The following is a 16,326-nucleotide window of genomic DNA, read 5'->3' on the forward strand; positions in this document are numbered from 1 at the left end:
TAACACAAGCAGGGCCGGTGTTATGGGGCGCTGGGGTGGGCATTTTCTGGGGTGGGCTTTTTCTCACTGCCCCCCTAAGCAACGCAGTCCAGAACCGGGGCTACATGTCAGTGTGAAGATGGATTATGTAAAAATGTTGTTTACACTATTGAGAAAAAAATGTTACATGATGTTCTTTATGTTGTTTTGCCTAAAATATGGTTCTGATTTATTATTATAAAGAATGAAAATAATAAATGTTAAACAGCCTAAATTAAACATTTTGATAATGTTACTATGATGGTGTAAGAACAGTTATATTTTTTATAGGTGCAACCCTAACCGCCAACCCCCCGCTCAGGTAAACACCCACCATACCACCCCCAACCTATGCCTTCCGCCAACCTGCCAGCCCAGGGTGTTCCTTATTTCCAGTTCTGAAAGTTGGCAACCCTAATTATAACATCACTGTCATGAATCGCAGTCCATAAAATCCTCAGTTTGAAGCCAGAGGAAATTGAATTTGACATAATCCACAGCACTACAAAACTCCTGAGCCTGTCCAGAATGTGAATAATAGACTGACAGTATTATGGTTGGCTGTGAAATGTATTAATTTATCTGTATTTCTTTTCTAATCGTATTAATTGACAATTAGCTGTTGCAGCCCTGATTACCTGTTAATTGATGAGCACTTATGACATCAAGTGATGTTGTTTGAACTGTAGATACACAGGGCCAAGAAAACAGCACCCATCATTATGTATGAACACGACGCCAGGAAGGAAGAGCCAAAAGCAGCCCGACCGCTTGATACATCAGCACTTTTCATGTTATTATTTTTAGTGCAAACTTCTCCACAGGAGGCGAGAGCCAAAAATAAACGCTGCCAACAGTTGTTACTGTCACAGAGGGCCGGACCGAACCAATCGATCTATTTTTCCGCAGCAAATGCGGGCGGAGATGCTGCAGGAGTTTAGGAGCGTGTCTCAAACCGGGAGTGGTTTCCTCCCACAGTCCAAAGATGTTCAAGTGAGGTGAATCAGAGATGCAAAATTGTCCAGGACTGTGTTTGATATTAAACCGGAATTGATGAATCTTGTGTAAGCAGTAACTACCGTTCCTGTCATGAATGTAACCAAAGTGTGTAAAACAGGACGTTAAAATCCTAATAAATAAATATGAATTCTTGACCCCTGCAAACACACCTTCCAACAGCTCTTGAAGCCCTGTTTCTGATATTCTGGACACCCACGATATAATCTAACAATAGCTGTTCTATTAGATGTTAGAATTCAATCTAACGAGTCTAGTGTCCACTACATGGACAAAAAGTACTGGGACACCGGTTCTCATCTTCTAATTCATGTGTTTCATGAATTCCTACTTTGCAGCAACAGTTTAGGGAAGGCCCTTTCCTGTTCTAGGATCAATAAACACATACACATTTACAGCATTTAGCAGACGCTTTTATTCAAAGTGACTTACACTATACAGTCTAAGCTGTATAGGGTGTTGGACAAAAGCGTCTGCTAAATGCCGAAGATGTAAATCTGTAACTGTTACTCTTACAGAAGTTTTAATGCCATTTGTTTTTAAAAAGCTCACATTCAGGGGTCCAAATACTTTCGACCATATAGTGTATCCACATGTAGCACCGGTTCCACGTTCCAGATTCAAGAAATAAAGTCAAATCAGTTTAAATAAAACCAGATTATATCTGATCTAAGCTCGACATGAAAACGCTGGTGTATTTCGCTCACGTTCTCACCAGCACATGGGCCAGGACGCTCACTCCTGAGACGTACAGCTACAAAATAAACTCATAAACATTTAAACCATCTCACAGTTTCTAGCTTTGACAGATTCTGTCCTGTTTATACACAAATGTTTTCTTTTTTTTGTGTGAAGGAAAAGGATATGAAGACGGTCCATATCACACACGATTAATCCTTCCTGTGCTGATAGGATCTGCAGGGCACTGAGGGTTCCACCGTCCACCGTCTTCATTATTATTATGTCTCCTGTTTTTCATACAGGATTTTTGTCCTGGTGATTTATCTGCATTTTTAAGTCGAATGGACCTGGGTTCGATCCTCATTCCCAGTTCAGAGATTGCTGGGGGGAGGGGGGGTAAAAATAGGTGTGTAATATTCCCTATAAATAAATAGTGCCATATACAGTGTGTATGACTAGGTTGTGCCCACTGTTTCCAGATGAGGTCTGACCTACTGCAACACTGACCAGGCTAAAGCAGTGATTGAAGATGAATAATGTAATGAATGCTTAGCAGTAGTGGGGCTTGTACCAGCAACCTTCTGATCACTAATCTACAGTCGACTGGGTTTTAAATGTAGAAATAAGTACAGATCTGAATTAATGCGCCGACTAGAATGTATATGGAGGAATGTAACGTTTTGCAGTCATCCTGATTCTGACATCAGTTTTACTCTGTTTGGAAGAAACGCATTTAGGAGCACTGTCTCCTTAGAGCAAGAAGGACCTGGGTTCGATTCCCCCAGCCAGGTGGTCAGGGTCCCTTTTGTGTGGAGTTTGGGTTTCCTCCCGCACGTCCAAACGCATGCAGTCACACAAAATGGAGCTACTAAAACTGTGTGTGTGTGTGTGTGTTTTCTGCCTTGTGCCCAAATAATCACACCACCGCGACCCTAACCAGGACAACGACCTGTTAAAACAATGAACAAATGCTTTGGCACATATAATAAAAGTCACTACTTCAGTTTAAATATACAGTAGTGCCATCTTGTGGTTCCATTCCAGCATCACAACTGTTTTGTGATTTCATTTGTTTAGTCATTGTCTGTTGTACCTTATAAGTCCTTATTATCCTGTTCAGGGTCGCGGTGGGTACGCTTCAATAAGCGAAAGGTAGTGAAGAGTATTTAAATAAATACACTATCTAGTCAGCTCAATTTATTCACCTAAATTTATTTATGGCTCTTCTCATTGAATGGTAACACAAATATCATGCTAAGACTTGTAGGTGCCTACATGCAGCCCCAGGGTCCTGGGTTCGATCCTCATTCCCAGTTCAGAGATTGCTGGGTTTTCCACCTCACAAAACATGCAGAGGGTGGACTGGCTATTGTTAAGTCAAGTACATGTAAGTGGTAAAATAGGTGTGTAATATTCCCTATAAATAAATAGTGCCATATACAGTGTGTATGACTAGGTTGTGCCCACTGTTTCCAGATGAGGTCTGACCTACTGCAACACTGACCAGGCTAAAGCAGTGATTGAAGATGAATAATGTAATGAATGCTTAGCAGTAGTGGGGCTTGTACCAGCAAACTTCTGATCACTAATCTAGTACCTTAAATACTAAAACACTACCATGATGTTGTTGCAACTTCGCTTAAAAATTAAATATTGGTTTAAGTACAAAATATTGAACTTTTATTTTGAAAGAAGAAGCTGAGTCTGTTTGGGCTGGGCTCGGTTTGCGTATTTTAACAAGAGGTAAAATTCTAACCAATCCTGATTCAGGATTTAGACAATATTAACCAATCGTGGTTCAGTAGGCGGGATTTGTCAGGGCTCGGCTGTGTTCGGCAATCCTCGGCTATGTTCGGTTATGTTTGCGTTTAGAGCCGCCTGGTAGTCGCTCAGTGTAGCGGCAGCATGGCGGACAGCGCCAGCGAGAGCGATACAGACGGAGCGGGCAGCAGTAGCTCGGCTACCCCGCTGTCCTCCTGCTCCAACCCCGCTTCCACCACAGCACGGGACAGTAAACAGGGAGTGCTGATCTCCGCGTTCCGCCTGGAGGAGCTCACCAACCGCCTGGCTTCCCTACAGCAGGAGAACAAAGTGCTGAAGATCGAGCTGGAAACGTTCAAGCTGAAATGCAAGTCTTTACAGGAGGAGAACCGCGACCTGCGGAAAGCCAGTGTTACTATAGTGAGTAATAATAAAAGCAACAACAACAACAACAACAATAATAATAAATAGAGATAATTAAATAACACGACATGCAAGATGGCTTGGGTTGTGGATGCGTTAGTAATGGAGCTGCGTCCCAAATCACTGCATATAGGGGATCTAGTGCACTACATAGGGATCCAATCACTGCTACTGCTAATAATAATAATAACATTAAAAAAATAATAATTATATACGACATACGACGTGTCTTTCGGTAATGTATTATAAACTGGTAAAATGAACTGGATTTAAATTGTTTTTGATGGCCTCAGTAGCTATTGGAAATGTAGTAAACAATGATTGTTACTATTATTACTAAATTATAATAATGATAAAACACAGCATCCTGATTATTAGCTGGTAATGTACTGCACTACATACAAATTAAATGAATAAAATTGGCAGTAATATTAATGATAATAATAATAATAGTAATAATGATAATAATAACAACAATACACACATCCAACAAGCTGGATTTGTTTTTTTATTTTATTGGTGGGCTGTTTAAAAAGTAAAAACGCTGCTTATTGGTAATGCACTGCAGTAAACAGAACAGAAGGTCACTAATAATAAATAATAATACACATGTACGATAGATAGATAGATAGATAGATAGATAGATAGATTAGATAGATTAGATAGATAGATAGATTAGATAGATTAGATAGATAGATAGATAGATAGATAAAGATACTTTATTTACCCCGAAGGAAATTATTGGTCTCCAGTAGTTTAACAAAGAAGAGAAAACTTAAACAAATACAAAAGGTAAGTAAGTAAATAAGGTGCATTAATACAGCATGTGGTATGCAACAGAAAAACAGCATGTGCAATCTGGTACATGTGATAAAAGCAGTAGTGTATCTATTCTTATAAACAATATATATATATATATATATGTGTGTGTGTGTATAAAATAGAATATGAATAGAGATTGTGTATCAGATATAAAATATGTCAGACAGGTATGGATGAGTACAATGAAATACATGATGCACATGTATTTCACAATTTTAAACAAATATATATGTATTATATATATACTTTTCTGCCTAGATTTCTATTTTTAGAATAATGTATATTTGTACTAGAGCAAAAAAATCACGGTTTTGTCGTTTTACACACAATAATCACAGCATAGTTTTTTATTCAGTATTAAAATTGGTAATAATGCTCAATATGTCATTTTAACAGAATTTCCAGTGGAAAAAATGACACTGTTTATTATTTATTATTTAGTAAACTAGTCAGTGCGATTTGGAACACGACCCATGCTAGGTCCCAGATTAGCTGGTTAACGCGTCATAAATTGGGCTGCATTTAGCATGGTCTATTTTAGTCTGTACGTCTTTTCTAAGCGCTTAATATTCTGTTTTAAAACTTTTAAAGGCGATAAATGGAGCTTAATGTGGTTTTATGTGCTATTATAGCCGAAAAATACTTGAATATCATCCTAGCTAGCGATTAGCAACGCTTTTGCTTTCCCAAGCTGTACTAACATACTAGCGTACTAAATAGTATGTGAGAATAGTGCGAAACGAATACCTGCGTTACTAGTTTACATACTATGTAGTATGCTAGTATGTAGAACGCTTAAAAACGCCTTGTCTGTGGATTTAAACACTTAACGATTTATCAGCCATAATTTAAGTAGATATAAATAATATATTCGTCATATTATTGTTGTAATATTAACTTAATTCTAGAATGTAAATAATCCTTCCCCAATGCTAGGGAAAACAAAGGAGCCAGTTTTTTTATTTTAATTCATTTGTAAGAATTCTTCCCAAATTTACATATAAAACAATATATAATAAGTCTGATTCTATACTATTTAGTATTATAGAAATGTATTTTAGCCAAATCTGTTCTTAAACTAAATCTTTATATTTGTCTATTGTGTGATTACCCCGGACAATCATTTGAACATGTTACCCTGTACTGAGAAAAGAACAAGAAATCAGAGTAACATGATGCATAATGCATATATTCCTTATTTTTTTATTATTTTTCTATTCGTAAATAGATTTAGTACAACAGAGCACGGATAACCTGTACAGTATGCAGTGGTTGCAATGGATCGATGCGCACCACCCACATTTACATCCCTGATCGGCACTGATTGTGTATGTATGCATGTGTGTGTGTGCAGCAAGCGAGGGCAGAACAAGAGGAGGAGTTCATCTCTAACACCTTGTTTAAGAAGATTCAGGCACTACAGAAGGAAAAAGAGACGCTCGCTGTGAATTATGAGAAAGAAGAGGAGTTCCTCACGAACGACCTCTCTCGAAAACTCATGCAGGTAAGAAAACCAACAGGCCAGTCGGAACTGCTGCACTGACCGGGTACAGGGCCGGAGCTCTGAGTCAGGACGGAGTGAGTCAGTGTGCACCTGAGCTGAGCGCGTGACATGTTTTAAGAGGGCGGTGTGGGTGTTTTGGACAGGGAGGGTGCACAGAGAGTCCACTCGGACCTCATGTGTGGTTCTGCGTGATGGATGAGTAACTGAAGGTGGGAAAGGGTGGCAAAATATCAGAAACGGGTAACAGCATGTTCATATTAAAAGCAAACAAGGATAACTCACATTTACCAATGTGCCTTGTCATAAACTGAGCCTACTTACCCTCTGTGGCAAATGATTCATGAGTGTAAAGTCCATACACTTGAGACCGCTGGGTATTTCGGAGGGATCAGTGAGTCACTGTGACCACCGTATGTGGCTTAGAGGGATGTGACACGGTCTGAACCACAACCAGGTCTTCTGTAGGGATGACGCACTGCCTGATGGTGTTTATTTCATGTTTTACCGCTGCTTAATCCTGGTCAGGGTCGCTGTGGGTTTAATTTCCCTGGAACCACTGGACGCAATGCAGTAACACACCCTGCACGCACACATAGCCAATCAAGTCTGTATATAAATGCATCACTGGGGATTCGAACCATGAATCCAAGTGAATCCAGTTCTGCTGACTAAGAACATGTGGCCAGTGTCACCACATTAATACCACAGTAAAACAGGACACCATTTAGGCTACACGGAGACGAGGGATAATGGAGATCGATGCGTGTCTCCGTACATGATACGGATCCCCATATGAGCTCACCTCATGCCAGTGAAGGAAGTGGTCAGCTGCTGCACACGTGTCTGAAATTCTGTCGGGTAATTGGATATGTCTACATTAGGTGAAAAATGCGAAATGGTTTTGTTAAAATGTGCAGAACTGGAGCAGGACGAAACGTTTTGATTTTTAAAGTGGACCAAGTGTGATGTTGAATTAATTGTCCACTTTTATGCCCTTTTTTGACCCACCTTTGCTCTGGGTGCCACCCTGGGTTCCTAGCTGAGCTTCCAGCATGAACTAACTAGACTATAGTCTATAGTCAACTATAGCTTGTTGGCTCGGTGGGTAGCACTGTTCTGGGTTCGATTCCAAAGGTGGAGCGGTCAGGGTCCTTTCTGTGTGGATTTTGCATGTTCTCCCCCGTCTGTGTGGGTTTCCTCCGGGAGCTCCGTTTTCCCCCCCACTGTCCAAAGACGTCCAAGTGAGATGAACTGAAGATACTAAGTTGTCCAGGACTGTGTTTGACTGATGAATTTTGTGTAACCAGTAAACTACCTGTTCTGTGTAAAACATGACATTAATATCCTAATAAATAAATGATTAATAAATAAATCTAAATAAATAAATGTCTGTGTAGCTCCAGCACGAGAAGGCGGAGTTGGAGCAGCACCTGGAGCAGGAGCAGGAGTTTCAGGTGAACAAACTGATGAAGAAGATCAAGAAGCTGGAGAACGACACCATCACCAAACAGCTCACCTTAGAGCAGGTAGCACTGAAGCGCTTCATCATGTGGGGTTATGGTTTTATTATTTTTATGCATTAAACGTGGGAGGAAGAGGCAGCTTCTTATCCTTTTACGTATTAAAGCTTTACGTATTAGTTATGTCTTCTTTCTGGGTGTCTTGGGACCTGGGATCTGGGTGTCTTGCTTGTTTGCTCACCGTTATTCCGTGACTTTGTTTGTAGCTGCGTCGTGAGAAGATCGACCTGGAGAACACGCTGGAGCAGGAGCAGGAGGCGCTCGTCAACCGGCTCTGGAAGCGCATGGACAAACTGGAGGCGGAGAAAAGGTGCGAATCGGAATGCCGACCCGATGCTAGACACAGATATTACGCTACACTTCCGGACAGTGCTGGCTTAGTTAGGGCTCTGGGTTATTAATCAGATGGTTGAGGGTTCGAATCCTGGTCGAAGCAAGCAGTGCTGTACAATAGCTGACCCCAGCTGCCTCACAAGCGGGTATATCTAATGGAATTAACTTTTAGGGCAGGTGTAGCCTAGCGGTTAAGGTACTGGACTAGTAATCGAAAGGTTGCTGGTTCAAGCCCTACTGGATAAAAGCATCTGCTACATGCAGAGAATGTAAATTTCACTGCCTTGTATACGCACTATATGGCCAAAAGTATTTGGACACCTGACCATGAGCACGCTGGACGTCACATTTCAAAACTAAATGGTATTATAAATAGAGCGACATCTGTGTGATCTTTTCAGTTAAACAGGGTCGGGGTCGCGAACAGATAAAAATGGGCCGTAGTTCCATTATTAAACTAGTACATGAACGCCCCCTTCTGGAGGCTTTATGTTACATCTTGTAAACCACAGTGAGACCTGGGTCGTGTAAAAAATCATGGACAAAATGTGGGTCGCTCTTTTAAGAAGGATTCTTACAAGATTTTGAAGTATGTCTGTGGGAATTGGTGCCCATTCAGTCAAAAGATGGCAGCATTTGTATGGCTTGGTGCTGATGTTCCGATTCATTCCAGAGCTGTTCAGTGGGGCTCAGGCTGCAGGACACTGGAGTTTCTTTATAGAGCTGGAACAGGAATAGGGCCTTCCCTAAACTACTGCTGCAAAGATAGTAGCATATAATTATCTTATATAACTGATGTATTACATCTAGTAACAGTGCTTGAGGCTGAAATGCATGAATTCACTAATTAGAAGGGGTGTCCCAATACTTTTGACACTATAGTGTATGTATAGAGACCCTTGTTCTTCAACCTCTGTATACGTCCAGATTGTTTATGCGTTTGTGAACGTATAACAGAATCAGTCGTAGTTGAACACGGTACTCTTAAAGTACTGCGATTCCTCTCTATATTTACTAACGCCGTCTCTCTCCTGTCGTCTGTCCGTCTCCCAGGATCCTGCAGGAGAAGCTGGACCAGCCGGTGTCGGCCCCGCCCTCCCCGCGAGACATTTCCATGGAGATCGACTCTCCCGAGAACATGATGCGACACATCCGCTTCCTGAAGAGCGAGGTGGAGAGGCTGAAGCGCAACCTGCGCACCACCGAACTACAGCGTGAGTACAGCACCTCTCTCGGGAGGGGTCCCAAGCCCGGATTCAAATGGGAGGGGCGTCAAGACCGGACGAAATAATTAACAAAAAATAAATAATTGGAACTTAGTTTAAAAAAAGGCTTAAGCTAATGAACTGGGATTATTAATTTGGTGGTGAGGAGCATCACAGCCCGACGTCTCCTCTGTCATAAATTCATGAATAAGCCGAGAAGGAAGCCGCTGTTCCTGTACGTTTTCTGATCGGGGCTTTTTTGCTCTTCGGTTTTCTCTTTCAGACACGGAGAAGAGGGCTCAGTACATCGAGGAGGAGCGTCAGATGAGGGAGGAGAACATGCGCCTGCAGAGGAAGCTCCAGCGGGAGATGGAGAGGAGAGAAGCCCTGTGCAGGCAGCTGAGCGAGAGCGAGAGCAGCTTGGAGATGGATGACGAGAGGTATGAAGTCCGTCTAATGATTAATCTCCTCACGGACACCCTGGTCAGGGTCACGGTGGGTTCTAGTTCCTCTGGGAAACACACAGCGCAAAGCAGGAGTCCGTTAGACGGGGCACCGATCCATCTCGGGGCTCGGACATAGCCGATCAAGTCTATGTAGGTGCCTGGTGGGTGGATAGCACAGCTGTCAATTTGACCCTGGAATCCCTCACAGACACCCTGGTCAGGGTCCATGGGATCCAGTTCCACCGGGAAACACAGAGCGCAAAGCAGGAGTGCCCTAGACGGGGCAGCAATCCGTCTATGTAGGTGCCCGGTGGGTCGATAGCACAGCTGTAGATTCGAACCTGGATGTTATTTGCTTTCTCTCTCTGTAGGTATTTTAATGAGATGTCCGCTCAGGGACTGAGAGCGCGTACCGTGTCCAGTCCGACCCCCTACACCCCCTCTCCCTCTTCCAGCCGCCCCATCTCCCCAGGTACGTCTCGGAAGCATTTGTGGATGCTCAAACCTGAAATAATGCTGCTTTTTAATCCAGTTATTGAAGCGCTTTGTTGAGTTTAGTGATTCGGTCTTGCAGGTCTGTCGTACGGCGGTCACACGATGGGTTTCACCCCTCCCACCACTCTGAGCCGACCGCCGCACACGCACTACGCTCCACCGGGACTTCACGTCCACCCCGGACCCTCCCACGGAGTTCAGGTACCCGTACCTACACACAGACACCAACACACATCAGTATGAGCTCAGGCACTTCAAGTCTAAGTGTGCTTACATACACGCTCATTTCTGCTGTTGATTATATAAGGGGTGACGTATTTATTCAGAGAACCGCAGAATATTAATTAACCACGACAATATAACAAACATTAATTATTAAATCTATTATTTAATATAATTGAATATTATTTAACAGCGACAATATAACAAACATTAATTATTAAATCTATTATTTAATATAATTAAATATTATTTAACAGCGACAATATAACAAACATTAATTATTAAATCTATTATTTAATATAATTAAATATTATTTAACAGCGACAATATAACAAACATTAATTATTAAATCTATTATTTAATATAATTAAATATTAAACAGCGACAATATAACAAACATTAATTATTAAATCTATTATTTAATATAATTGAATATTATTTAACAGTGACAATATAACAAACATTAATTATTAAATCTATTATTTAATATAATTAAATATTATTTAACAGCGACAATTTAACAAACATTAATTATTAAATCTATTATTTAATATAATTGAATATTATTTAACAGCGACAATATAACAAACATTAATTAATTTATTTATTATTTTATTTAATTGGATAACGTGTCTGACTAAGGATCAGAATGTTCTAGGTTCGACTCCTGGCTGGCTCGGGTACCTAATGTGGCAGTGGTAGCTTAGTGGTTAATGTACTGGACTGGTAATTAGAAGGTTGCCAGTTCAAGCCCCACTACCGCCACGTTGCCACTGTTGGGCCCCTGAGCAAGACTCTTAACCCCCCAGTAATTTCCTTTGGGATAAATAAAGTATCTGTCTAATTAAAACAAACATTATTGAATTCAGTTGTAGTATTTAATCTAATAATCTTCACATGGGGGCGTGAGGCGAAACACCTAAATGACCCTTGTTGACCGTCTGACATCCGTCCGTTCTCTTTCCAGAGGCCGTCTCCGAGGAGGAGCAACAGCCCGGACAAGTTCAAGCGCCCGACGCCCCCTCCATCCCCGAACACGCACTCCGGAGCACAGCAGCCACCCCCTCCTCCCCCACCTGCACAGTCCGGCTCCTCGCACTCCTCCGCTCAGCTGTAACGCATGTGCCACTATATGATACGCTAGGCTAGGCTAAGCTAGGCTGCGACCGCCGCGGTTCACCCATCCCAGAAAAGAACGAGTGTGATACAGACTGAGGGGTTTTACTGGAAGATTTGGGATTGTTAACGGACTGTCCTGACAGTGTACACGTCTCAATTCAGGCCGTTAAAGGTCACTGATCGTGTCGAGAGTGTGTTTTTTTTTTTTTTTTTTGCTTTAGAATGAACAATAATCTGTAAATTGCTTGTGTGTGTGTGTGCGCGCTGATCAAACACTGTAATATATCCGTTGTAATAACGTCAATGTACCTATGACGAGCGAGTCCATGGAGGAACAGCAGCGAAGAAGAGGGCGAGGGGGGGGGCGGTTCGTGTACGTGTGTTTTTAACGTGTCCGTGTGTGTGTATAACGACTGTGTGGACGCCCTGGACAGCACGGGAGCATGTTGCATCATTGTATAAAGCTTGAGGAGGGCGTGGCGTGCACGTGTTAGAGACCTAGATAATCAATAACATCATTAATACAGAGCAACACGGTTTCTATAAGCATAATGTAAATAAACTGGACCTGAACGTGTACATACGCTGGAAGGGCGCATGTGTGCCAGGGCAGTCTTGGGATGCCAACGATTATTGGCATTTACAAAGCTACTTTTTTTATAAGGGCTCTGCTCAATGGTCTAACAGTGTAATCTAGCAGTGGTGGGGCTTGAACCAGTGAGTATTTGATTACTAGTCCAGTCCAGTACCTTAACCACTGGGCTACAACAGCGACGGCAGCTCCCACGCACGTAGCAGGTTGCAGCCTAGTGGTTAAGGTACAGGACACCACTGCCAGGTTGCCACTGTTGGGCCCTTGAGCAAACCCTCAATTGCTTCCAAAGTTCCAGAAGCTTCTATTTTAAGTTCTTGGATAAAGTCTGAGCCCCTGACCGATTGTTTTCTGAACATAAAATAAAAAGACAGTTTGGGTTTAACATGGAAGGTTGTGTTTTAAATCTTTAAATCTTGACCCCTTGGCACACACGCGCCCCTTTACAGGTCTGTGTAAACGTTGAAACTGTATGTATATGTGGTGTACGACTAACTGCAGTGTGGTGGGTGATTAAAAAAAACAGGGTAACTAAGTCTTACAATCCATCCGCAGTGTGCGTCACTATATTTCACCAGAGTTCCGGTACATCATCCAACGTTTAGATTTAGATTGTGGATGAAGAAAACATGAGGCTTGTCGGAAATCCTATTTCGAAAACAGGTGGTATTAAAAGAGACTTTAAAGTATGTCTGTGAGAATTTAAAAACAGACATTGTCGATAACATAGCTGAGATTCTTGGATCTATATCTATCTACAGTATATCTCTATATGACCACTGACTGGTGAAGTGAATAACACTGATTATCTCTTCATCATGGCACCTGTTAGTGGGGGGGGGGTATATTAGGCAGCGAGTGAACATTTTATCCTCAAAGTTGATGTTAGAAGCAGGAAAAATGGGTGAGCGTGAGGATCTGAGCGAGATTGATGAGTTTTGAATGGTGATGAATCGAGCATCTCCAAATCTGCAGCTCTTGTGGGGTGTTCCCGGTCTGCAGTGGTCAGTATCTATCAGGAACAGTGGTAAACCGGCGACAGGGTCATGGGCGACCAAGGTTCGTTGATGCACGTGTGGAGCGAAGGCTGGTGCGTGTGGTCCGATCCAACAGACGAGCTACTGTAGCTCAAACTGCCGAAGAAGTTCATGCTGGTTCTGATAGAAAGGTGCCAGAATACACAGTGCAGCACAGTTTGTTGTGTATGGGGCTGCAAAAGGGGGACCAACACAATATTAGGAAGGTGGTCATAATGTTATGCATGAACAGTGTGTATGTGTATATATATATATACTAACACAGTTAGCCTCAGGCCATTCAAACAAACGAGCTGAGGTGGCGCAACTCGTTAACCCGTAACGAAACGGTGAAATTGTCCCTGACGAGCACAGATTTACAAATCAACTCCACTTGTATAATTCTACCTTTATACAGATTAAACATCAATGAGAATTTATTTCCGTTTGAAAGGAACTCTGTTGGTTGCTCCGCATGTATTCATCCACCACGTTTGTAGTTTTTGGTGAGAAAAGTCGTACCGCACTGAATGCTGGGATTAATCTTCAGCGCTGAGGAGGTGTCGGACGCTCCGTCGTTATTCAGTCAGATCATCATTCAGGATTAAGGCACCTCAGTAGGAGCATTTTAAGGAATCTAAATATTTAGACATGCCCTCTTCTCGGGGGAGTAGGATGACGTGAAATGTGTCTGTAGAGAGAGCGCTTGGTTTTCAGACGGACCCAAAGAACACACACACACACACACACACACACACACACACATGAAGGACAGAAGGAGGTGAGACGGTTTCATTCTCTCTTTATTGAACAGTCACAGTTGTTTTTTTGGAACACGTCAAACACAAACGACGTCACTGCCACGCTGTACACGTATATACAGGAGAATTAAAGGTTCCATCTGAATTGGAGTGTAAGGCAATAGTGAGGAGACGTCAGGAGCGGATCAGTGAGACGTACTCGGTTCCCCCAGGATCGGATCCTCACGGCAGAGGAGCACGGCTGCTACAAAACTTTAAAGCGAGGCTGAAACGGCCGCAATTTCCTCCTGCTGACTGACACACGTCACGCAGTGGTTAATCATCCACTATTAACAAAAAATAAAATCTATAACAGCAGCTGCATGTTTTAATACTCGGTACACAGTGGTGAAAATACACGATATAAAAAAAAAAAGACATTTTTTAAGCGCATGCAAAAATGTAATCAAAATATGAAAATAGCACTTCATCATGAGCTGCAGGTTCTATTTTCAAATAAAAAAGTCAAACCTAGCGTAGTAGAAGCTGTAAGAATCGTTCACAGTGACAAACTGCAAAGAGAGGAAACACTACATGGTCAAAAGTATTAGGACACCGCTTTTAATAATTGAATTCATCAGTTTCAGCCTTCAACCTTGTTTCTACACTCACTGTCCATTTTATCAGCTCCACTTACCATATAGAAGCACTTTGTAGTTCTACAATTACTGACTGTAGTCCATCTGTTTCTCTACATGCTTTATTAGCCCCCTTTCATGCTGTTCTTCAAATGGTCAGGACCCCCACAGAGCAGGTATTATTTAGGTGGTGGATGATTCTCAGCACTGCAGTGGTGTTAGTGTGTGTTGTGCTGTTATGAGTAGATCAGACAGCAGCGCTGCTGGAGTTTTTACACACCTCACTGTCACTGCTGGACTGAGAATAGTCCACCAACTAAAAACATCCAGCCAACAGCGCCCCATGGGCAGCGTCCTGTACCCACTGATGAAGGTCTAGAAGACGACCGACTCAAACAGCAGCAATAGATGAGCGATCGTCTCTGACTTTACATCTACAAGGTGGACCGACTAGGTAGGAGTGTCTAATAGAGTGGACAGTGAGTGGACACTGTTTAAAAACTCCACTCATACCAGCACAACACACACTAACACACCACCACCATGTCAGTGTCACTGCAGCGCTGAGAATGATCCACCACCTAAATAATACCTGCTCTGTGGGGGTCCTGACCATTGAAGAACAGCATGAAAGAGGGTAACAAAGCATGTAGAGAAACAGATGGACTACAGTCAGTAATTGTAGAACTACAAAGTGCTTCTATATAGTAGGTGGAGCTGATAAAATAGTGAGTGTAGAAACAAGGAGGTGGTTTTAATGTTACTATAAAGAAACTCCAGTGCAGTAGTAATCTGAAGGTTGCCAGTCTACGAGCGGGATCCCCACCAGCGGAAGAATACCTGACCCCTATTGGGCACAAATTCCCACAGACATGCTTTAAAGCTTTGTGAGAAGCCTTCTCACAAGAGAGGCTGTTGTCGCACCGGTCCACTGGGCGCCCCTTAGCGGACACGATCGGAATTGGCCACTAGTCTGCTGGGTGGAAAAAGACCGGACAGAAAAGGGGGTGGGGTCTTCAATGTTGTGTACGGACCCTGGTTAGTAGCCCGAGGCAATCTGGGCACAAATTCCCACAGGTCTTGTGAGTAGCCTTCTCAGAACAGTGGCTGTTGTTCTAGCCGATAAGATCACACAGAAGGACGCTCTGTTTTAATACTGTTTGTTTTTGAGACAGGATGTCTGGCAAGCTCATGATCAGGTGTCCAAATACTTTTGACCATGTAGTCTTTATAATGATCCGAATTCGATCGCATGTATTTTGAAGCATGTGTATTTAAATTTAACAGCTTTAACTGCAGTGTGCATAAAATCCTGACGGATCAGGGCTGCAGTAATAAATATTAGGGCTTGTTTTTACCTTCCATCAACATCACCATCAGATTCTGTTCACAGTTCACCTGCCCGACACGTGAAAACGGATTAGCGCTTAAAAATACGGCGTCTGAACCAAACACCACAGCTGTGTTTTAATATCGCCGTGTTGATCACATCCCAAACTGCGTGTTTAGGCTACAAGTGAAGCTGATTTGGATCACTAGCTGCGTGGAGCTGCTGGAAAAGACGTTGCGCGTCGACGATGAACTCCGTCAACGTTTAGTTGTTTAGTAGCTCCGTGTGGTTGGACAGGAGCGAGCTCTGTACAAGCGCTAACGCCGCACCTCCTGGACGGTGTGAACTGAACTGGATTGGGGCGTGTCTGGCTGCGGGTTCGACCCGGTAGCACTCGTGCTAGCCAGCGGTGGATTCTCACGCTCACGTTAAAGTCGGTTTTGT

General features: G+C 42.6%; 1 protein-coding gene across 1 annotated transcript; it reads left to right on the forward strand.

Annotated features, from left to right (window-relative positions):
* Positions 1-3,536: 3,536 nt before the first annotated feature.
* Positions 3,537-12,704, forward strand: ccdc6a (coiled-coil domain containing 6a). Its single transcript, XM_063007507.1, has 9 exons — positions 3,537-3,897; positions 6,077-6,226; positions 7,624-7,752; positions 7,953-8,056; positions 9,133-9,293; positions 9,568-9,724; positions 10,102-10,202; positions 10,305-10,426; positions 11,415-12,704. Exons 1-9 carry the CDS (start codon positions 3,622-3,624, stop codon positions 11,562-11,564), a joined length of 1,350 nt encoding a protein of 449 aa, XP_062863577.1. The 5' UTR covers positions 3,537-3,621; the 3' UTR covers positions 11,565-12,704.
* The last annotated feature ends 3,622 nt before the right edge of the window (positions 12,705-16,326 follow it).

This window comes from Trichomycterus rosablanca, chromosome 13, assembly GCF_030014385.1.
Source record: "Trichomycterus rosablanca isolate fTriRos1 chromosome 13, fTriRos1.hap1, whole genome shotgun sequence".
Lineage (NCBI taxonomy): Eukaryota > Metazoa > Chordata > Actinopteri > Siluriformes > Trichomycteridae > Trichomycterus > Trichomycterus rosablanca.

Bases quoted from the DNA above. Each gene is read 5' to 3' on its own strand.
- ccdc6a (XM_063007507.1), top strand. From the start codon at position 3,622: ATGGCGGACAGCGCCAGCGAGAGCGATACAGACGGAGCGGGCAGCAGT. The intron at 8,057-9,132 runs GTGCGAATCGGA...TCCGTCTCCCAG, and splicing joins AAACTGGAGGCGGAGAAAAG to GATCCTGCAGGAGAAGCTGG. The intron at 9,725-10,101 runs GTATGAAGTCCG...CTCTCTCTGTAG, and splicing joins TTGGAGATGGATGACGAGAG to GTATTTTAATGAGATGTCCG.